This window comes from Ovis canadensis, chromosome 2, assembly GCF_042477335.2.
Source record: "Ovis canadensis isolate MfBH-ARS-UI-01 breed Bighorn chromosome 2, ARS-UI_OviCan_v2, whole genome shotgun sequence".
Lineage (NCBI taxonomy): Eukaryota > Metazoa > Chordata > Mammalia > Artiodactyla > Bovidae > Ovis > Ovis canadensis.
The window spans coordinates 154923842-154947465 of NC_091246.1; the positions used below are offsets into that span (position 1 = coordinate 154923842).

Consider the following 23624-nt stretch of genomic DNA (forward strand, 5'->3'; position numbering starts at 1 on the left):
AAGAAAAGTGGTAATATTTTAATTTTTATAAATCTCTTAAAATATCTAATTTAAAAGAAGCCAACTGAATTTTCACATCTGCTTCTTCATTTAATCTCTGGTAGTATTTTGGTTGAATTCCATGAAGGAAGTCAAACCTCATTAGATATATAGTTGAAAAAGGAGAAAGCAGTTCATAGATTTTTCCAATGACTGTAGACTTTCTTCTTTGATATTATATTCAAACTGGACAAGAGGTAAATTACGTTTCAGTGTGGAATTTGAAAAACATATCAGTGAACTTCCTATTTTTGTTACATTAAAAACCATTGATCTGTTTTGAACTTTGAATGGCTTTTGTTATTATTTTGGCTCTGTTGGGTCTTTGCTGCTGCATGCAGGCTTTCTCTAGTTGCAGAGAGCAGGGTAGCTCTCTGGCTGAGGTGTGTGGGCTTCTTGCTGTGCTGCCTTTGCTGTAGAACACAGGCTCTATCTCGGGTGCAGACTCAAGTAGCTGTGACGCACAGGCTTAGCTGCACTGTGGCATATGGGATCTTCCTGGAGCAGGGCTTGAACCTGGGTCCCCTGCTTTGGCAAGCAGATTCTTTACCTACTGGACCACCAGGAAAGAGCCTGAATGGTTCTTTCATTCGTGTGTGTGTGCATGTGGTTTTGTAATATAACGCTTTGGTCATTTGGAAAACGAAGTTTCAGTGAGTTACATAGATCTTTAAATTTCATGATAGAATATCTAAAAAATTATATTTGTTAATATTATCATTAATCCCATCAGATAAGTCTTGAAGTACTTAGAAGCTGTTAATGGGTGGCAGATTAAAGTTCTGTGAAATTCGAATTTTCTAGTTATGTCAAATTTCATCATTGGCAACAAATCTTGATAGACTTACTTTCTTCATTTTAATCAAGATATCTGCCAAAAACTTAAGTTGAAATGATGGCTTGGTTGTCAAGCATTTTTTCAGGTAAAATGCTTGTTCCATAAACAACAGTTCAAACAACTATGAAAGTGCTTTTCCACTGTAAACATGTACTTCAGTGTACAGCAGTAACACTGTATGCATGTTTCCTATGTGGTCACACAGGAATAATTTTTAAAAAACACATATCCAAGGGCATAGGCTTAATAAAATTACTGCAACCCACTCCAGTATTCTTGCCTGGAAAATCCCATGGACAGAGGAGCCTGGTGATCTACAGTCCATGGGGTCACAAAGAGTTGGACACAACCGAGTGACTAACACACACAGCTTCATCAAAGGCAATCAAGTATGAAAAGATGTTTGACATCACTCATTATCAGAGAAATGCAAATCAAAACCACAATGAGGTACCATTTCACACCAGTCAGAATGGCTGCAACCCAAAAGTCTACAAGCAATAAATGCTGGAGAGGGTGTGGAGAAAAGGGAACCCTCTTACATTGTTGGTGGGAATGCAAACTAGTTCAGCCACTATGGAGAACAGTGTGGAGATTCCTTAAAAAACTGGAAATAGAACTGCCATATGACCCAGCAATCCCACTGCTGGGCATACACACTGAGGAAACCAGAATTGAAAGAGACACATGTACCCCAATGTTCATCGCAGCACTGTTTATAATAGCCAAGACATGGAAGCAACCTAGATGTCCATCAGCAGATGAATGGATAAGAAAGCTGTGGTACATATACACAATGGAGTATTACTCGGCCATTAAAAAGAATACATTTGAATCAGTTCTAATGAGGTGGATGAAACTGGAGCCTGTTATACAGGGTGAAGTAAGTTGGAATGAAAAACACCAATACAGTATACTAACACATATATATGGAATTTAGAAAGATGGTAACGATAACCCTGCATGTGAGACAGCAAAAGAGACACAGATGTATAGAACAATCTTATGGACTCTGTGGGAGAGGGAGAAGGGGAGATGATTTGGGAGAATGGCATTGAAACGTATATTATCGTATGTGAAACGAATCGCCAGTCCAGGTTCGATTCATGATACAGGATGCTCAGAGCTAGTGCACTGGGACGACCCAGAGGGATGGTATGGGAAAGAGGTGGGAGGGGGGTTCAGGATGGGGAACACGTGTACACCCGTGGCAGATTCATGTTGATGTATGGCAAAACCAATACAATATTGTAAAGTAATTAGCCTCCAATTAAAATTAATAAATTTCTATTAAAAAAAAGAAAAGAAAACAAACAAAAAAAGGGTAATCAAGTGAAAGTAGCACCTTTTTTTTTATTATGACGTATGTTTGATGGTAAAAAATATAAGGAATGCCAGGCAGTTTGGAGCCATTGCCTTGACCTGTGCTAAGACACCAGCAGTTTTACTTACTCTTACTTGGCATCATCAGTGAAAATGTCAACAGTGAAGAAGACAAATATTATCTCTTATTATTATGAAGAATGTGTGATCTGAAAAACTCTCTTAAATGGTCTCAGGGACCTCTGTGGGTCTGCACACCACACTTTTAAAACTTTTAATCTAATCTCTAGTGCTTTTTGCAGTAGCTTGCTTTCTCTACCTTCATCAGATGGAAGTAAAATAAGTAAGTAAAGTCGCTCAGTTGTGTCCGACTCTTTGCAACCGCATGGACTGTAGCCTACCAGGCTCCTCCTTCCATGAGATTCTCCAGGCAAGAGTACTGGAGTGGGTTGCCATTGAAGGTCACTAAAAATTTCACCATGTAGGAAGCCTGAATGGTTTACATTTTTGAAAGAAGTTCCCCTTATGCTATTGTCTAAGACACAGCAATAAAAATCATATTTTCTATATTTGTAATGAATTATAATATACACTTAAAAATATTTAACAGGACAAAGAAAATTTTCTCCATCAAATATTTTGAGGGATTTTTTTTTAAACATCATTTCACATTTAATTTGGTGTTTTGTTTTGAAGACTTGAACCATGAGGAATTCATTGCAGTTTTGAAAAGAAGAAAACTCGACATGAATGTTTAGATTTCCTATATGTACACACAAAAAAATGAGTATATAATTTTAAATTTCAAAGGTAGTAAGACCATGTGAAAATGCAGACATAAAGAAAAAAATGGAAATCATTTTTAAGTCCACTAAAAATGATGGTGTTAACCTTTTGTTATATATCTTTATAGTCAGCAACAAGTAATTCCTTCAATTGCTATCTAAGAAAATAACAACTAAATATAAACATTCTTTATAGGAGGAACTCTGGCCAAAATGGGCAGTCTCCACTCAAAATTTCCTGATGTGACCCAGCTCTGACATTATACTTTGCTTAAGTTACATTCATCTCCCAGCACATGAATATGTTTCTTGAATTAATAAAAAATGTATTCTCCTTTTCAGAAGATTAGAGTTCTAGTAAGAACTACATAGCAAATAATTCTAAAGAACAAAGATACAAATTTCCGACCAGACAATCGGAATTCTAGTTCTCTGACTGCAGAAGAGGCTTTAATGCCATTTTGATACAGTATGAACCAACGGCCCCCTATAAAATATTAAACAGTTTTCAAAACTAGCTTCCCTGGTGGCTCAGACAGTAAAGAATCTGTCTGTAATGCAGGGGACCAGGATTCGATCCCTGGGTTGGGAAGATCCCCTGGAGAAGGGAATGGCTACCCACTGTTGTATTCTTACCTGGAGAATTCCATAGACAGAGGAACCTGGAGGGCTACAGTTCATAGGGTCACAAAGGGTAGGACAGAACTGAGCAACTAACACTTTCACTTTCAAGACTAGTTGGACTCCAGGGACAATGTAAACCTCAAAACACAGTTATATACTTTTTATAAAATATTTTTAATGTAATTTTCACAGCAACTTTAGAAGTAGCTATTATTAGCACCCTCATTTTATAGATGAGGACACTGAGGTCCAAGGATAGATAACTATTCAGTCTTTTTATTCTAAATCTACACATTTTCTTCTACTCTATAGCTACTTTTGGAGAAGGCAATGGCACCCCACTCCAGTACTCTTGCCTGGAAAATCCCATGGACAGAGGTGCCTGGTAGGCTACAGGGTCGCGAAGAGTCAGACATGACTGAGTGGCTTCACTTTCACTGTCCACTTTCATGCATTGGAGAAGGAAATGGCAACCCACTCCAGTGTTCTTGCCTGGAGAATCCCAGGGATGGAGGGGCCTGGTGGGCTGCCATCTCTGGGATTGAACAGAGTCAGACACGACTGAAGTGACTTAGCAGCAGCAGCATAGCTACTTTAAATATTACAGAGGCAATTAATAAAAATGCTAAATTATTATCATTTTGTAGCTTAACTTTTTAAAAATTCTTCATTTCACATTTTAAAATACATTTCCTATTTGAAGGTGGGAAAAACTTGACTACATAAAAGGTTTTAAGGTATATATATCCAAGAACATTGTAAACTGAATTTTACAACTACCAAGAAAAAATTTCATATTTTTGAGAGATAGAGTTCTTACAATCATTAGAAAATTTTAAAAATACCTCATTAAGGAAATGGGACATCTCAGACTGTACCATTCGATGCTACGGAACTCAAACTCCCCTTGTACTGAAGCCTGAGAATACATCAGCTCATGGCTTGCTTTTTGTGAAAGTCTACTGACAGGAAGTAGATGATTATCCGTGCAGACACCAGCATTCTGGTTCTGGCAGAGCTCCATTTCTCAGTGTAAGTAAGTCTGTAATCATTTTGACTTGTCTACCTAGTTGATTGTCAACATTTACAGAAGTCTTGTTCTGTAAAGTCTCCTCACACCCTGCATTGGAGAATGCTGAGTATTGCTCCTAGGGGAAACACAGGGTTAGGTTCCTGCGAATCTCTGGTCACTTTTTCACCACTGAGCAATAACTTTTGTTTTCTGCATGTTCCTGTTTAAAGATGTCTTATTTAATAAATATTGCTGATTTTTTAGCATTGAAATCACAACCAAGAGCACTGTAACTCATGTCAGAACAAGGCTCACACATGTATTTTCCCCATAAGACACATCACAGTCTTCCTGCACTTAGGAATACCAGACAGCCTTTCAGCACTACACTGGGGGGCAACTCTAAACAACAAAATCATCCAAAAGCACAAAAAAGCAAATACACATGTCACCAAATAGACCCTGAAAAGAATATTTCTTTACAGTATGGGTGATAAAGCAAGAAGTCAGAGTCGTATTTGACCTCCCCTGGAAACATGCATGTCACGTGACTCAATTTTTTCGTATACTCATTCATGTACATGAATGATTGAAGAAGTTCCCAAAGGATTGATTTGGGGGTCGCAAATACATTTTAGCAATATGAATTTTCAAAGATATGGAATCTGTGAATAATGAGAATTGACTCTATACCTCAGACAGATAAATTTGGTGAAGAAGAGCCGAATCCTGAAAGCTGCATCAGCTTTGTATGCTGACAAGGCAGGCTCTTGAACTTGCCAAGATGCTCATGTAAGTCAACCAGCTCTTCCCAGGCAGCACACCGCAACCTCATTGGTGGCTACTTCTTTTTGTCTCTGAGCTTCTCCACCAGTGTTTCTCAAACTTTGGAATGCATCAGGAAGACTTGGTTCAACCCAGGTCTCTCAACCCACTCCTACTAGTTCTGACTTAGCAGGTCTGTAGTCACACCCCAGATTCTGCATTTATAGCAAGTTTCCATGTGATGCTCATGCTGCTAGTCCAAGGACCACACTTTGAGAAGCTGCTCTATATTATTAGCTCCACTTCACAAAGGAAAACCCAAAGCTCAGAAGGGTTGAGTATTTGCTCAAAATCTCATGTACAACTACTAGCTGGCTTTCAGAATAAAATGTTACTGAATTTAGGATCAGCAATTTCTGTTCTACTGTGATGTCTTTAGGGCACATCTCATCCAAACATGGCATTTTCCCCAAATGTAAACTGTCTTTAGTAGTGGCTTTACCCCCAGACTGGCCCACATGGTCTGTTCTATCACAATAAAGTTGGGCTCCAGAATCAAGAGACTTAGTCTCTGATTTTCAGGCCCTGGGCAGGCAGGACTGAGCGGAAGAAGGCAGATTTCTCTCTTAGTCTTGCTACAGGATGACATCCTTGATGACAATTTAAGCTATCAGAATACAAAAGAATTGTTGTCATCAGGTAAACTTAATGGCGGGCTTTGGTGGAGAGACAATAGAAGGTAGTAACTACATCCAAGGAGCATCTGATCACCTGATTATCTGTTTTCTGTGAACCAATGCAAGACACACAGCAAGCTCTTTGTGTTAGCTAATGTGACCCATTTGGAAGGGGTGGGTAGGAGATGATAAAACAACCTTAACAGTGAGACGCAGAGCCAAGTTATAGAGCCAGGCACTTTAGGAAATGCATCTTCATGGAAGGAAATGCTGTTAGGCTATTAAACCCATTCATTGTGTGTTCTATCATATTTCATCAAGAATATTTCACATCTTCCTTTTGCAGTAGTATTCCATACTTTTGTTTGCCTACATTTGGATTCAAGCACATTTTGCCGTTGACAAATGATGCTGAAAGATTCAACGAAATTGTGAAGAATCAGAAAATTTCTGCTAATATTGACACTCCAGAAGGTGGATTTGATGCAATTATGCAAGCTGCTGTGTGTAAGGTATGCTGAGGTTGAGCAGTGTTTCATTCTGTTAACCCAAATTTCATCTCTTGTGAACAAATCTTTGAAAAGCTTAGCTAACTTTATCTTTCCTTTAGCCATCATATTTCTACAACAGATACTTTTCTTAAAACACACCATTTATTCCGTCTTGTTGAAATGAGGATAATTTTTATGCCTCATGTTCAAATCATCTAATAAAATTATAATACTGTTGGGGAAAATTGGCTAAAAGAAGTCATATATAAATAATTCTCAAAGATCGAGATCAGGAATTTCCCAGGCATTCTAGTAGCTGAGGCTGTGTTCCCACTGCAGCGGGTGTGTGTTCGATCCCTGATTGTGGAACTAAGATCCCGCATACTGTGTGGTGCAGCCAGAAAAATAACAAAGATGTAGGTTGTATTCGTTAGTTTTTGAACTAACCAAGGTGAAAAAAAAAATCAAATGTAGCAATTAATGAAAAAAGTAAAAATGCTCTGATTCACGGAGAAGGCAATGGCACCCAACTTCAGTACTCTTGCCTGGAAAATCCCATGGACGGAGGAGCCTGGTGGGCTGCAGTCCATGGGGTCGCTAAGAGTCGGACATGACTGTGTGACTTCACTTTCACTTTTCACTTTCATGCATTGGAGAAGGAAATAGCAACCCACTTCAGTGTTCTTGCCTGCAGAATCCCAGGGACGGCGGAGCCTGCCAGCTATGGGGTCGCACAGAGTCGGATGTGACTGAAGCGACTTAGCAGCAGCAGCTCTGATTCAGAATAAACTTCTACATATGATGAGCTAGCTATTGTTTTGAACCAACAAAATAAACATCAAAAGCCACAGTGTCTCTACAATAATGCTTGAATACCTCTCCTCCTTGACAATCAGACACATATCCATGGGAACAACTCTTCTGTTTTCAGATGACTTTCATGGAAAATATCAGGAAACAGATAGGACTGAGGGTCCTGGAACATAGGAGGCCAAGGAATTAGGGAAGGAAGGAAAAAGATAAGGTACAGGGGGATAACTACAATGAACTTTGTCCTACTAGTTTCTGATGCAATGGTGGTGGGTGTAGTTTAGTCACTAAGTCATGTCTGACTCTTGTGACCCCGGTGGACTATAGCCCACCAGGATCCTCTGTCCATGAGATTCTCCAGGCAAGAATACTGGAGTGGGTTGCCGCTTTCTCCTCCAGGGGATTTTCCTGACCCAGGGATTGAACCTGCGCCTCCTGCATTGCTGGCTGATTCTTTACTGCCGAGACACCAGAGAAGCTGACTAGTTCTTGGACAAATCTTAATTAAAGGGAGAGCTGTATGAAGAAACAGAAAACAGACCAACTTAATTAGCAGTTACAGTGCTCTGCAGTCGTACTTTGATAAGCAATTCTCATCCTTGTATTATGCTGATAATTTTTGGATGGTAACAGTAAAAAGAGAAATATGTCTTTTTTACTCGAAAAGAGAAATATTTCTTTTTCATAGAAATATGTCTACAGGTTGGGTGAAATCTTAGTAAAATAGGCTTACTTCAAGTCCATTCTGTATTGCACTCTTAACTAGTTTTGCTTCAGCTTGGATTTGGGATAATCTACAGCCTCCCTCACTCCCTTCTCTCATTTTTCTGGTAAATTAAAAGCTGGACAGTAAAAATAATTAACTATGTAAAAATCAAGATCAACTGGATACTGATTGTAGTGAAACTATTTTTTTCTGAAGCCTAAATCATCTGAAAATGTAATCCAGGATAAAACAAATGTCGCATAATTTCATTTTTAATACATTAATACTACCAACTCACAATAGATAAAAAAGTCTAAAATAGACTGACTAGCAATATATTTTTTGATAATCTGAATGTGTCCAAGCATAAGTGATTCACTCTCAATAAATACCTGCCTCTTTTCCATACAAGCCAAATGCTTTTTATCATTGTAGGAAAAAATTGGCTGGCGGAATGATTCCCTCCATCTCCTGGTCTTTGTGAGTGATGCCGACTCTCATTTTGGAATGGACAGCAAACTGGCAGGCATTGTCATTCCTAACGATGGGCTCTGTCACTTGGACAGCAAGAATGAATACTCCATGTCAACAATCTTGGTGTGTAACCTGTACTCTACATACACTGTTTTCAGGGCTGCAAGTAGGCGAATGAAGCAACAATTGCTGTAACACACAGTAGAGTGACCCACACTTAGTAGAAGTAGTGTGCCTTTTCTGATTTGAGGTTAACAGATTGGCCTTTCTCAATTCTCCTCGTCCTGAGAGGTTCCCATAGGAGCGCAGGGGGGCAGTGGGGATATGTGATAAGTCCAGATTTGCTATAACACGAATGATCCCAGAACCTCCCCGATTTTTCAAAGAGCCAGAGGGCAGCAAAATGCAATACCGTCAGTTCATTCTGTTTGAACCACAGCCCTAGAAAGGAAGGCTCAGGCTAACCCTAGGAGTGATGGTCCCAGAGTCATGTTCCCTCAGTAATTCCATGTTTTCATGGACCCTGGGGCTCCTTGGGAAATCACTAATCAGGTGCTGCTTGACCGGTGCTTATTAAATTTGGCTTATTTTTATCACTTAAAAAATTCTGGTGACATTCAAAGAAAAAAAAAAAAACTTGACTTTTGCAATACAAGGTAAAAATTTCAGAGCTCTTTTGGTGTATATGATCTGATTTGATCCTCACTAGAACCTTGAGTGTCTAATTGCTTCCCTTGAACAGACCATGAGCCTGTCATGCTGCTGCATGTTATTCCCTGTCTGAAATGCCCTTTCCTCCAAGGCTGCTGAGAAACTCTTAGTGATCTGTTAAAACCCAGCTCCATCATGACTTCTCTTGTTTGACTTCTGCTGGGCCCCAAAGCAATCATCTCTCCCAAGGTCTTGTACACAGAGGGCTTCTTGGCCATCGCTAGATGGAAGTGTGTTTGCTGGTATCTGTTTGCCTTTAGCACGCATCCTCAGTGCCAGAATTGGTTTACTATCCCTGTTTCCTGATAGCACGGTGCTTAGAACATGCTAAAATACAATTGAATTATGGAGTAGTAACCTGGAAAAGGTTATACTATCCTCATGTAATACTTGGTATTAAATTGTACAGAGAATTTAAGTGACTTCTTTAAATGACAATGCTACAGAGGTGTATGTAGGACATAGAAAGAAAAAGGAAAGAGAATGCAGAATTTTAATATCAGATTGGAAAAACCATTTTCTAAAAAACTTTTAGTGAGATAATGTATAGAAATGCTTACTATAGTATTGGCAATTAGTTTTTAAAAATCTGATGGTTCATTTGGCTTAAAGCTCAGCATTCAGAAAAATAAGATCATGGCATCCAGTCCCATCACTTCATGGCAAATAAATGGGGAAACAGTGGAAATAGTGGCTGACTTTATTTTGGGGGGCTCCAAAATCACTGTGGATGGTGACTGCAGCCATAAAATTAAAAGACGCTTATTCCTTGGAAGGAAAGTTATGACCAACCGAGATAGTATATTAAAAAGTACAGACATTACTTTGTCAACAAAGGTCTGTCTAGTCAAGGCTATGGTTTTTCCAGTGGTCATGTATGGATGTGAGAGTTGGACTATAAAGAGAGCTGAGAGCCGAAGAATTGATGCTTTGGAACTGTGCTGTTGAAGAAGACTCTTGAGAATCCCTTGGACTGCAAGGAGATCCAACCAGTCCATCCTAAAGGAGATCAGTCCTTTAGTGTTCATTGGAAGGACTGATGTTGAATCTGAAACTCCAATACTTTGGCCACATGATATGAAGAGCTGACTCATTTGAAAAGCTCCTGATGCTGGGAAAGATTGAGGGCAGAAGGAGAAGGGGACAACAGAGGATGAGATGGTTGGATGATATCACCGACTCAATGGACATGAGTTTGTGTAAATTCCGGGAGTTGGTGATGAACAGGGAGGCCTGGCGTGCTGCTGTTCATGGGGTCGCAAAGAGTTGGACATGACTGAGCGACTGAACTGAACTGAACTGAACTGAATGGTTCATAAATTACCTGCTACCGTTTCTTGACCTAAATCTCTAAATTTCAACATGGATGTTTCTACCTAACGTTTGATCAATGCGCTTAGTCTCTCAGTCATGTCTGACTCTTTGCGACAGCATGGACTGTAGCCCACCAAGCTCCTCTGTCCATGGGGATTCTCCAAGCAAGAATCCTGGAGTGGGTTGCTATGCCCTCCCTCCAGGGGATCTTCCCAACCCAGGGACTGAACCCGGGTCTCCCACATTTGAGGCAGTTTCTTTACCATCTGAGTCACTAGGGAAGCCCAAATTTTGATCAGTAAGTAACGTTCATCAAATTTATATATGTTTTAATCATGTAGGTTGTCCTTCCATATTATAAGCGAGGATAGCCACATTTTTGTATTTTGGCCAATGAGGGGAAGAAACTGAGAAATGGATACTTTTCTTGTTATTTTTTTTCTTGCAAATCTTCAAATGCCCCATAATAGACATCTCAGAAAACACAGGATCACAGAAGCAAATAGTGCCTGTTACCTGATATGACCTTCTCCTCTAATACCTGTTCAAGTCATTTTTGCTGAGTAAGCTGCTACAGTGCACAGAGCCGTGGGCTAGTTCCTTGCCTGTAACATAGTCCCCAGGGCCTTTGAGCACCTCCTATGCACTCAACGCCGGGCCAGCCTCCTGGGGCCTCAAAATAACAGGACATGATCCCGGGTCTTGAGGAACTTACAATGTATCTGTGGGAGTTAAACCAGCATATCTGGACCAAATAGAAAATCATATTCACCTGCCTATTGAGGGCTACATGGTGCCGTCCTGGCTACACAGGCACAGCAGTTGGATGGTTGAAGAACGTATGGAGATAAGGAGAAGCCAGCACCAGAGGAATTCAGGCTTAAGGGTGAAGGATACTTAATGTTTGGGCAATTGAAACTCAGAGGAGGCTGAGAATGTCAGACTCACAAGCTTTATACTATCTGGATTCTACTGATATCCTGTAATTTAAAAAAAATCCAAATGGGATAGAAAGTGTGAATTACATAGCCAGATCTGCAGTTAGGTAATTGACCTGAATATCTTAGGCAAAATTATACTTTTCTCTCAACTTGAATGAAGAACACATTAGAAAAATATTCCTGAAGTGCTGAGAATATATGCAGTGAGCACATTCACGTACAAGAAGGCCTATTTGTCAGTGTTCCTGTACATGAGCTGTCTGCAGTCATAACCGACATGGTATTCTTAGTTGACTTGCTTGCAGACCACTCTCTAATGTGAGTTTCCCTTTTGTATATTATCCATATTTGGAGTCAGGCCAGGCAAACGGGCTTCATATTTTCTAGTCTTGGAAAGTAAAGGTCATCTGCCAATATGATAATGAGTGACTTTATTTTTGTAAATGCTCATATCACTCATGAATGAATGCCTCAATGAAACAGAAGTAAACTGAATGCAATGTCCTTTCAACTGTCCTGTAAAAATAATAGCAGCATCCCATAAAACCAGTTCATGACATTAAAAAGGCAGGAAGAGCAAACCAGAGAAGTGCACAGAACATCTCAAGTCAGAGGGATTTAGGAGCTGCAGTGTGTCTTTCCTCAGCAGGCTCGCCCTTGCTCAACCCTCATTCCGGCCCATCCAGTTCCAGCCAGAGCTGCAAGAGTCCCCGTGGTCACATTCGTCATAGTCTAACAGCTCCTCCCTCGGTTCTAACCTCCCCAACAATGTCAACCTGCCGGCAAGTGGCACTTAGAAGAAGACATGCATCTCTACCCTTGAAAAGATGACACACTATAAGTCTTTAAATAAAGTTAGTGATCTCCTTGGAAGTGACAGAGCATAATGCTCCACACTGACAGGCACTGACTCTGAGGAATTAAAGGGACTTACAAGATCTGAGAAACAGCCACTAAGCCAATTAAGAGAGTAATGCTAATTGTGTGTTTGTTTACTTGGCGTGATGAACACAATAACGCCCGTGAGAACTGAAATGCCAAACTCAGTAAGAAATTTCTGAAAGAAATATTCAAATGCCAAACTCAGTAAGATATTTCTGAAAGAAATATCCCTTTATTTCGTATACTTTTGTTAAGATACTTAAAATCTATGTGTTAAATTTTAGGAATATCCAACAATTGGACAACTCATTGATAAACTGGTGCAAAATAACGTGTTACTGATCTTTGCTGTAACCCAAGAACAGGTTCACTTGTATGAGGTAAGCAAACATCATTGGGGAAATTCCTTCAGGGAGATTATTTGACATGAAACTTTAACTCTGAGTTTAATACATGGGAGACCATTAGATAATTATTAACACATACCAGATATACTGGACACTGGCAAAGTGGATTCAGATACTGTTTGCAATTTAAATTATAAACACAGAGGTACAGCAAGGAGTGGGGGACAGATACAAAGGGAAGGGGAAGGGAGAGTTATAGAAATGAAAAGTTGGAAGACAGTACGAATTAGCATAGTTAAATAGGATTACCTATCTAATGGAAAATCAACCTATCTTTCCTTGAACTTTTCATCTGATGAGGAAAGAGTTAACAGAAGGCAGAGAAAATTATGAGAATGGGAGGAGAATTTACTTAAACTCTGACCTTTGCAAATTCAATGTATAGAAAATACGCAAATGGAGAGATATAAGTTAAACTATTGAGACATGCAAAGTTGAAAGAAAAAGCTTGTTAAACTGGGCCCCCAAATAATTTCTCCTTTAAAGTATCTGGATTTGCAGTTCAAATGGAAACACCAATGGCAGAAAAGGAATTGTTTCACTAGGTGAGAAAAATGTTCATAAACCACTGCATCCACAGTAAAACACAAACTACAAAATGCAAGTGTTTTTTGTGATCTCTTTCTAGCCTTAGGAAAATAATATGCCCAAATGCCATGAATTGGGGTACTAGCAAATGATTTATTCCTAATGCACAGTTTCACTGAGAAGCAGGAACATCTTTAGTCTGAGTCCTAGAAAAAGTAGAGAAAATAGGTGTCTGTTACATTGCTTGTACCTTCTATGCAGAAGCTTCAAATACTCCTAAATTCAAAGTCTGATCTCCCATTCCTTTGAAAGGACCTCTTAACTTGCTTGATAACTTCACAGAGCTCAGGAAATGCTGAGATTATTTCACAGAGGCTTTGATTAAATGCCACTCACTGCTAAGGACGATGCAGCCAACTTCCAGCAGGTTCTGTAGAAAGGCTCCACGAGGAGATCCCATCTTGCATTTTTAATGAGAAGAGGGCTTTGTACACCAGGTGAGACTGCCTTCTGCTGAAAACCAAGGAAGTCCCTTGCAATCAAGCTACATACCCGAGGGCTTTGTTCTACTCAAAGACTATATGGGTTCACCTGATCTGGGCATTTTCTTAAGGCTTTTTAGTATGCGATACTTGTTTTCAGTGGTTTTAAGTAGTAAAGTTGCAGTAAAAGTTTTTTTTTTTTAACTCCAAATACAATAGTGAGTCTATTCTACCTTTGATTCCTAAAGCTAGAGTGAGAGGACTCTGGGGGTCACCACACCTTTTCTAAAGTTGAGCTTCTGTTTAGAAAGAGGAGGGGGAATTGCACCATGTTCTTAAAAGGGGGATCTGGGAAACACAACTGATAATCATGAGGACAGACCCCCATAACTCACTTTTGTGAGTCTTTAAGACTCACAACTCATTTAAATGCCTCCTCAAGACTGCCATTAAAAAGACCCAGCAAGATGAAAAATAACGGTGGCAAAACAGAATCTGTCGGATTTAAACAGGTTGCATCCACCATTCCCCAGTTGCAAAGGAAATGATCATTTCCAAGGAAAACACCCGATTAGAGCCTGCCTCTAATGTAACAGCAGGACGTTTATTCGCCTGCCTACTAATCTCATTACGAGGTGAATTTATGTTCCATTGTGATCTGTGTTTTTTACCATCTAGGCTCCACTAAATTCAGAGGGACATTTTCAGGGAGCCATGCAGGGGACAGTCAGCAGCCCATTTTGTGACTCTAACCCTTTCATTATTTTATTTTTATTTTGATGGACTCATCATTTCCTCTTCAGGTAGTAGGCTGCAGCCTGATCTAAAGATAATGACAGCAACCCTGCACTTCCCTGAAGGCTTCACACAGCATGAAAATGCTGATCTCTTGTTTTATTGATAATGAATACAGAATAGACCAATAATGACTTGGGTTGCCTTTCCATTTAAATCTCTTAGAAGGAGCCCTGTGTGTGCAGGAGCCCTGCGTGACCTAATGTTTGGATAGCTGTGATAGTGGCAACGTAACTACCAAAGAATCATGGAAAAATAAAACCAGAGATAGGATAAATAAAAGAGCTAAGTGGTTGGGTCTAATGAAAATTCCAGGAGGCAATCTGTTTGCCCTTGTTGTGTTCAGCATAGTTGTGTGCACATACACCCCAGGAAGGGGCTGGGTCAGGTTCAATGGCACCCGTCTTGCAGAAAATAAAGATTTGTGTCGCCTATTCATGGAATGCAGGGGCAAAAATGGCTATTTTTTCGATGATTTGTGTAAGATGCTTTGGACTGCCCAGGTGTGTAGTATCACTGTGCTTTGTGGGAATAGTGATGAGCAAACTGTGGGAAAGTGTAGTAAGCAGTTCTGTCTTCAGATCAGTATGACTGCAGTGTGCACCCAGACTCCAGCAAACAGATGATTTTGAACAAACTTATTATTATGAATAGTTTTCTGTTTGTCCAATTACAGGGTTCAAAAGATAATGATAGATAATAGACTGAGCAGTAGGTAGTATATTACATTCTACTGCTAAATACCATTTTGAATCGGGATTCAATCACTCAAGCTTTAAAAAAAATTTTTTTTACCGCCTCTGTTGTTTTCAAATATTTACTGTTAATTTACATCAATTTAGCATCAGGCTACTAAACTCCAACTACCTAATTTGACTAGTCTTTCCTTCCTAATGAGATATTGAGAGAAAAGCAATTAAATTAGCATTTTTGACTACATCATCAAATCCTGTTATTAATCACGTAGAATTATTTGCAAGACTTTAAAATGTCCCATTATCTTTCAAAACATCTACCTCTGACTGGAGAAGATGAGTTTTATAGTGCTAATTTTCATTATATATAACTATATGACCTGGTATTTATGATGTAATGTTGAAAAAGCAGTTAGAAAGTAAATAAGATGTATTGGTAAAAGACACTTTCAGTTCACCCGCTAATATCTGAGGCCAGTTATTGACGTCCTTGTGGTTATTAGGACAGAGTGATGTGTTTAAAGGGCCTTCCCAATGGCTCAGCAGTAAGCAATCCACCTGCAATGCAGGAGATGTGGGTTCAAACCCTGGAAGATTCCCTGGAGAAGGAAATGGCAACCCACTCCAGTATTCTTGTGTGGAGAATCCCATGAACAGAGGAGCCTGGCAGGCTACAGTCCATGTTCAGTTCAGTTCAGTTCAGTTCAGTCGCTCAGTCGTGTCTGACTCTTTGCGACCCCATGAATCACAGCACGCCAGGCCTCCCTGTCCATCACCAACTCCCGGAGTTCGCTCAGACTCACGTCCATCAAGTCCATGATGCCATCCAGCCATCTTATCCTCAGTCGTCCCCTTCTCCTCCTGCCCCCAGTCCCTCCCAGCATCAGACTCTTTCCCAATGAGTCAACTCTTTGCATGAGGTGGCCAAAGTACTGGAGCTTCAGCTTTAGCATCATTCCTTCCAAAGAAATCCCAGGGTTGATCTCCTTCAGAATGGGCTGGTCGGATCTCCTTGCAGTCTAAGGGACTCTTAAGAGTCTTCTCCAACACCACAGTTCAAAAGCATCAATTCTTTGACAGTCAGCCTTCTTCATAGTCCAACTCTCACATCCATACATGACCACAGGAAAAACCATAGTCTTGACTAGATGGACCTTAGTCAGCAAAGTAATGTCTCTGCTTTTGAATATACTATCTAGGTTGGTCATAACTTTTCTTCCAAGGAGTAAGTGTCTTTTAATTTCATGGCTGCAGTCACCATCTGCAGTAATTTTGGAGCCCCAAAAAATAAAGTCTGACACTGTTTCCAGTGTTTCCCCATCTATTTCCCATGAAGTGATGGGACCGGATGCCATGATCTTCGTTTTCTGAATGTTGAGCTTTAAGCCAACTTTTTCGCTCTCCTCTTTCACTTTCATGAAGAGGCTTTTTAGTTCCTCTTCACTTTCTGCCATAAGGGTGGTGTCATCTGCATATCTGAGGTGATTGATATTTCTCCCGGCAATCTTGATTCCAGCTTGTGCTTCTTCCAGCTCAGCATTTCTCATGATGTACTCTGCATAGAAGTTAAATAAGCAGGGCGACAATATCCAGCCTTGATGTACTCCTTTTCCTATTTGGAACCAGTCTGTTGTTTCATGTCCAGTTCTAACTGTTGCTTCCTGATCTGCATACAGATTTCTCAAGAGGCAGGTTAGGTGGTCTGGTATTCCCATCTCTGTCCATGGGGTGGCAAAGAGTTGGACACGACTGAATGGCTAAGCATACATGATGTGTCTAAAGCATGAGAACAGGGACCCAAACAGGTTGTTTTACCACAAAAAGGCCCTTCCCTCTGCAGGTAAAAAAGCCTTCTATAATCAGCTCTGTAAAGAGCAGAATGGATCTTACCCATCTTTCTGTTTAGGCCAATTCTCAATACAAAGTAGATTCTCAGTAAATATTTGTCGAATGAATTTCTTTTTTAAAAAAACTGCAATGCAAGCACTTCATATTATCTCAAATAGGGTCAAAATTTCTAAATAGGGATGTGGAGTTTTGTGTGACAAATGTCTGTCAAGGTCAAGGGAACCCCTGTACAAGAGCAGGTGGGAGTGCCTGACCCATCACTGTGGTCATCTGCGGCTCTGGCTATTCTTTCTCCATCCTTCCACTTTGGATCCAGATGGTACCAGAGAGGGGAAGGAACACTCTGTCAGTCTTGGGACCACCTTGTAGAATAAGCTCCAGAGCCTTCTTGTGTGTGTGCTAAGTCACATCAGTTGTGTCTGACTCTATGATTCCACGGACTGCAGCCCACCAGGCTCCTCTGTCCATGAGATTCTCCAGGCAAGAATAGTGGAGTGGGTTGCCATTTTCTTCTCCAGGGGATCTTCCCGACCCAGGAATTGAACTCGAGTCTCTTATATCTCTTGCATTGGCGGGTGGAATCTTTACCACTAGTACCACCTGGGAAGACCCACCCCCATCCCCCAGCTTCTTTACTAGTCTGTGAAAGGAAACCCCCTGAGTGATTAACCACTTGATAGTCACTATTCTAGAAACAAGCATGAAAGGTGCTGCAGTATGCTATGAGCCTGATATTTCAGAACTATGGCTTTTGAAACATACACAAGCTTCAGTTTGTCAGGAACCAAAAACCCAGTTTTAATTTCACTCTTTCTTTCTTCTTTTCCCTCATCTTTTGAGTGTTTCACCACAGTAAGGGAGTTGAAAGAAGGCAGAGAAATTAGGGAGGGAGAGAAAACAAAAATTGACCCTTTGCCATTTGTTAGCCTGTTCTATCATTGTTTGGTTTCATAATATCCTCTGCTGAAAAAGATCGAAACAAATTTACTCCAATGAAAATCCCTATATCACTAGCCTCAGTTTTAACTAAATAAAAAGACTGGACCAGATGACCTCCAGCTTTGGCAGTCAATGACCCTGCACCTGGAGGTGGGGGGATCACTACAAATTCCAATGATTTACACACAGATAAAGGACAGCTAATTGTAACATGGCTAATTTCAGGGAATGGTCTAAAACATTGTTCTTTATCTATCAATCAACCCCATCCTGTAGTGGGGTATTCCAAGTTCATGCTTTTAGTAAAAATATAATCATCTAGGAATTAAAAAGATGACTTTCTGAATTATGAGTTGATAATTTGCTCTTAATTCAAGGGTAATAGAAAAGGGTCTTGATTTCTCTTTGTTCAATGGTGCATGCATGCTCGGTCACTTCAGTTGTGTCTGACTCTTTATGACCCTGTGGTCTATAGCCTTCCAGGCTCCTCTGTACACGGGATTCTCCAGGCAGGAATACTGGAGTGGGTTACCATGCCCTTCTCCAGGGGATCTTCCCGACCCAAAAACCTAACCCTGGTCTCCTGCATTAGCAGCTGGGTTCTTCATCACTAGCACAACTAGCCCTTGTTTGAAGGTACCTGGGAATAAAGACAAAGGAGAGCCAGTTGCCCACACTTTCCTCATTAATTAACACCCTCTCAGAGAGGGAATATTTGGAAATAAAAACTCATGTCCTTGGATCAGGGTAAATTGGATAGAAGTATTTTACAGATTAATTAATAAGATAGAAACATGAAAAATCATCAGTAGTCACCCCCTAGATTACATAATTTTCTTCTGAAGAGCTCAAAGACTTATAATCCAGAAAAAAAACCACACACACACAGAAAAAGAGATACAGATTGAAAACCAAGATTTTAATGAGATGCCCTCTTAGGCCCATCCATATAGAAATATGGAATTTCATCAATACAAGACCTAAATATATTAAAAGTACACAATACCCAGAATGTCTAACATTGAGAGAACCAACATGCTATTTACCATAGTCATTCATTCATTCATCAAACATCCAGGAGCCAGGCCAGGGCTGGTGACTAGAAAGAAAAAGACACAATGCCTGCCTCAAAAAGCCCTATAGAGCATTAACAAACTCATAGCCAATGATTTACCCAAAGAGCACAACATTTTAGAGACCCCCAAGGGAGAGTTTTTCTGAGGGGGCAGAGTTTCACATCAGTCAATGTTTTTAACTCTTTCCTAGTCACCGTTTTTGTTAGGAGGGACAGCAAATTGATTGGCAAACATAAAACGACCTTTGATGTTAAGGGTACCATTGGAACTGAGGGCCAGAGAGGATCAGTAACTATGACCATGAGAATAAATGAGAAGGTTTGCTGAGGGCGTATTAGGTGGCTGCTGTGGGTCACTTTCATGCATTGGAGAAGGAAATGGCAACCCACTCCAGTGTTCTTGCCTGGAGAATCCCAGGGATGGGGGAGCCTGGAGGGCTGCCATCTATGGGGTCGCACAGAGTTGGACACGACTGAAGCAACTTAGCAGCAGCAGCAGTGGTTAAGTATTTTAACTCACTTTATTATTTAATCTCCTTTTTACTGCTATGTTCTGTGTACTGTGCCTTGTCACTCAGTCACATCTGACTCTTTGCAACCCTGTGGACTCTAGCCCACCAGGCTCCTCTGTCCATAGGATTCTCTAAGCAAGAACATGGAAGTGGGTTGCCATCCCTCCTCCAGGGTATCTTCCCAACCCAGGGATCAAACCCAGGTCTCCCAAATTGCAGGCGGGTTCTTTACTGCCTGAGCCACCAGGGAAACCCAAGAATACTAGAGTGGGTAGCCTATCCCTTCTTCAGGGGAACTTCTTGACCCAGGAATCAAACCAGGGTCTCCTGAATTGCAGGTGGATTCTTTACCAGCTGAGCTACCTAGGAAATCCCTTTTTACTGCTATAGTACCCAAAATAATTCAAAAGCAAGTTGCATGTGAGAGTCAGGATTTGAACCCAGAGAATCTGAGTCAGCCTCAACCACTGAGGTAAGTCACAATTGAACCTGGGTTTTTGCAGTGAAAGAACACACCCATTCCTAGCTATCAGGCCAGGAGAGGAGCAGCCGTTTCCCACAGTAAACGACTTTGAAAGTCACTGAACTGTAATAGCACAGAGCACAAGGAGACGGCAGAGCATTTCCTGCAAACAGCAGAGATCTTCAAGGCCAGGGAACTTTGGATTTTATTTACTGCTGCTGTTAACTTAGACAAATAGAGCAATCTGCAGATGAGTGGGCTTGAAAACAGAGACACATTTGGATTCTGCCTTGTGTGTTATTTAAGCTCTGAGCAATAAGAATGGATCCCACAGCTAGAGAGTTTATGCCATTGGCCACCCCACCCAAAACACCTAGTCTCTAAGGTGACCACCATCAAGGTCCTGGCCTGATGGGGAAAAGCAGACGCATGGTCTGACACAGGCTGTAGGTCTGTTATGACGATACCCTTCAAGTATATGGAAACAGTAACGCAATGAACACCCACATACCTACTGGCCAACCTTCTTCAATCTTGACATTTTGCCACTATATTTGCTTCAGATATCTTACAGAAATAAAACATTCCAGGGGGCTTCCCAGGTTACACAGTGGTAAAGAATCTGCCTGCCAGTGTAGGAGACACAGGAGATGCAGGTTCGATCCCTGGGTCAGGAAGATCCCCTGAAGGAGGAAACAGCAACCCACTGCAGTATTCTTGCCTGGGAAATCCTCTGTCCATGGGATCCATGGGGTCACAAAGAATCAGACAAGACTGGGCCCCTGAGTGCACACATACAAAACATTCCAGACCCAGTTGCCTGCTGTGTAATTACTAACTCTGATGCCACCTCCCTCTTTCCTTCCACAGGAGTCTCCAGTATCCTAAACTTAGTGTTTATCATTTCCATGTTTATTTTGAGTACTATTAAAAACATATGTCTACCCGTAACTAATTACATAGTTTGGGCTCACAAGTTAAATTTCATCTGTATATTATTTCTACAGTTTGCCTTTTGATTCAGTGTTATGCTTTGGTTTTTTTAATTATGGTAAAACATACACAACATAAAATTTACCTTCTTATGGACTGAGTATATAGTTCTACGGCATTAAGTACATTTACATTGTGATGCTCAATGTTACTTTTTGAGGCTTATTCATGGAGACACTAGAAGCTCTTGTTTATTCTGTTCTACCGTTTTATATATTCCACTGTGTGTATTTACTGCAATATGTTCATTTGCAGCTGAGGGCTTCAGATCATTTCTAGTCCAGCAAAAGTGTTACACTTGCTGCAGCCACAGACACCCTTATGGGCATGTTCTCTGTTGAGGATGAACCTCTGAAAGCGAAGCCCCTGGGTCACAGGGGAGGGGCATCCTCAACCCTCCTGGGTGTATACAAGTTGTTTTCCAAGTGGTTTATCAGCTACTCTCCTGCCAGCAACATAGGAAGTAGAACTGTTAGTTGCGCAGTCATGTCTGAGTCTTTGTGACCCCATGGATTATAGCCCACCAGGCTCCTCTGTCCATGGGCTTCTCCAGGCAAGAATACTGCATTGGGTTGCTATTGCCTTCCCCAGGGGATCTTCCTAACCCAAGGATAGAACCTGGGTCTCCTGCATTGCAGGCAGATTCTTTACTATCTAAACCACCAGGGAAAGCCTAACAATGTGGGAGTGTAGGGGGAAAAGAAACAGAAAAAAGAAAAAGACACACATTAAATTACTGTTTTTTTGATGATAAAATTAATATGTTGTTTTTTTAAAAGAAGGGCATAGAGAAAAGCACAATGAAGAAACTAAAGATCACCCATAAACTCACCACTCGGACACAGCTAACCATTCTTGACATTTTAGAATAAGTCCTCTCTTTTGTCTTTACATACATTTACGTGCTTTAACATAATTGGCATAAGACTGTATACATTATGTTCAAATTTTTAGAATGCATTTGTATATTTACAGTCTTATAAAAATTAGACTGCACTTAGTTGTATCAAACAACTGCTTTTATTAATAAGAATAACATTAGATGAAATAAAGGTAATTCTACAAGATTTTGAATCAGTGACTGCCAGGTTTAAAGGGTGTATGTTTTCAAATAAAAACAAACTTGCTCCCCACCCCTAGCAGCTCCAGAAGGTCCACAGTTACTACACTTTTACCTACAGAATATGTTTTTACATATTCAAATGATTATTGCTGTTGTTCAGTTACTAAGTCATGTCTGACTCTTTGTGACCTCATGGACTACAGCATGCCAGGCTTTCCTGTCCTTCACCATTTCCCAGAGTTTGCTCAAACTCATGTCCATTGAGTCTGTGAGGCTATCTAACCATCTCATCCTCTGCCCCCCTCTTCTACTTTGAATTCAAATGATACTTGGTTACTTCATTGAACATTCATGCAACATCTTTAATAGGAAGAGCACATTATTTCTAGTACCTGTTTTCTTATCCCTGAAAGTGCCCTATCAATGAGGACATCTGTGAACAAACTCAGTTTCTTCATAGGCTCATCTCCAGACTGCCAAGTGCCTACCCTTGGCTGCGTGACTACCCTTCCATTTCTAGGAAGGCCCACAGCATGCAGGAACTCAGTTACCTATCTATCTCCTGTAGCCTTTTCTATAGCTGCAGGTGGCCACCCTGTCTGTGCTCATGTGCTCAGTTGCTTCAGATGTGTCCAGCTCTTTGTGACTCTATGGACTGTAGACCACCAGGCTCCTCTGTCCATGGAATTTTCCAGGCAAGAACACTGGAGTGAGTTGCCATGCCCTCCTTCAGGGGATTTTCCCGACCCAGGGATCAAACCCATGTCTTATGCATCTCCTGCATTGCAGGTGGATTCTTTACTGCTGAGCCGCCAGAGAAGCCCCTGTGTCTGTGGGGCTGGCCCAAACTATAGTTATGCTGAAAGGAAGCTCACCCTGGCTTGCATCACCATGCAGATTTTAATTGCACCTGTGTTTTGCAGACTCAGACATGACTGAGTAACTGAACTGACTGAACTGAACTGATACTCTCATGACACAGCCTTTTACACAATTATAGAGGACTTTAAGGCGCAAGGGACAAATTAAATTGATATCTCCCAGGCATAAGAAAAGTTTGATAGTATTATATATTTTTAACATTATGGCTGATTATCTGAAAGAGCCCAAACTTTGCTACAAAGTGGCCACTATTTGTTACAACATAGTTCAGTGTTTTGTTGCCCTTACAGACTTGAATCTTCAAAATGTAAACAGAAAATTTTTAAAACAGAAAATTTTGTTGAGCTTGAACAGTTTGGATGCATTTTATTTACTAATTCAGGGGTTGGCATACTCTTTCACACATAAAAATACAGGATGTCCAATCAAATTGGAATTTCAAATAAACAACAAATAATTTTTTATGTTTTAGTATGTTCCATGCAATATCTGGGCTACATACTAAAAGTTTTGGAAGAATTACTAAAAGAAAAATGGAGAATTATGTACA

The 23624-nt window shown here is 40.5% G+C and overlaps 1 protein-coding gene across 9 annotated transcripts in view; it reads left to right on the forward strand.

Moving 5' to 3' along the window:
* Positions 1-23624, forward strand: part of ITGB6 (integrin subunit beta 6) — a 143667-nt gene that overhangs the window by 66163 nt on the left and 53880 nt on the right. For 4 of the 9 annotated variants that reach the window (XR_011253992.1, XM_069574366.1, XM_069574367.1 and 1 more), the window contains 3 exons: positions 6410-6575; positions 8506-8667; positions 12677-12772. Coding sequence is in view for 7 of the 9 variants with exons in the window: in XM_069574366.1 (XP_069430467.1) it covers positions 6410-6575; positions 8506-8667; positions 12677-12772 (424 nt within the window). In the remaining 2 variants the exon portion in view is untranslated. The remainder of the gene's footprint in view (positions 1-6409; positions 6576-8505; positions 8668-12676; positions 12773-23624) is intronic. The other 5 variants (XM_069574369.1, XM_069574370.1, XM_069574368.1 and 2 more) reach the window with 2 other exon arrangements.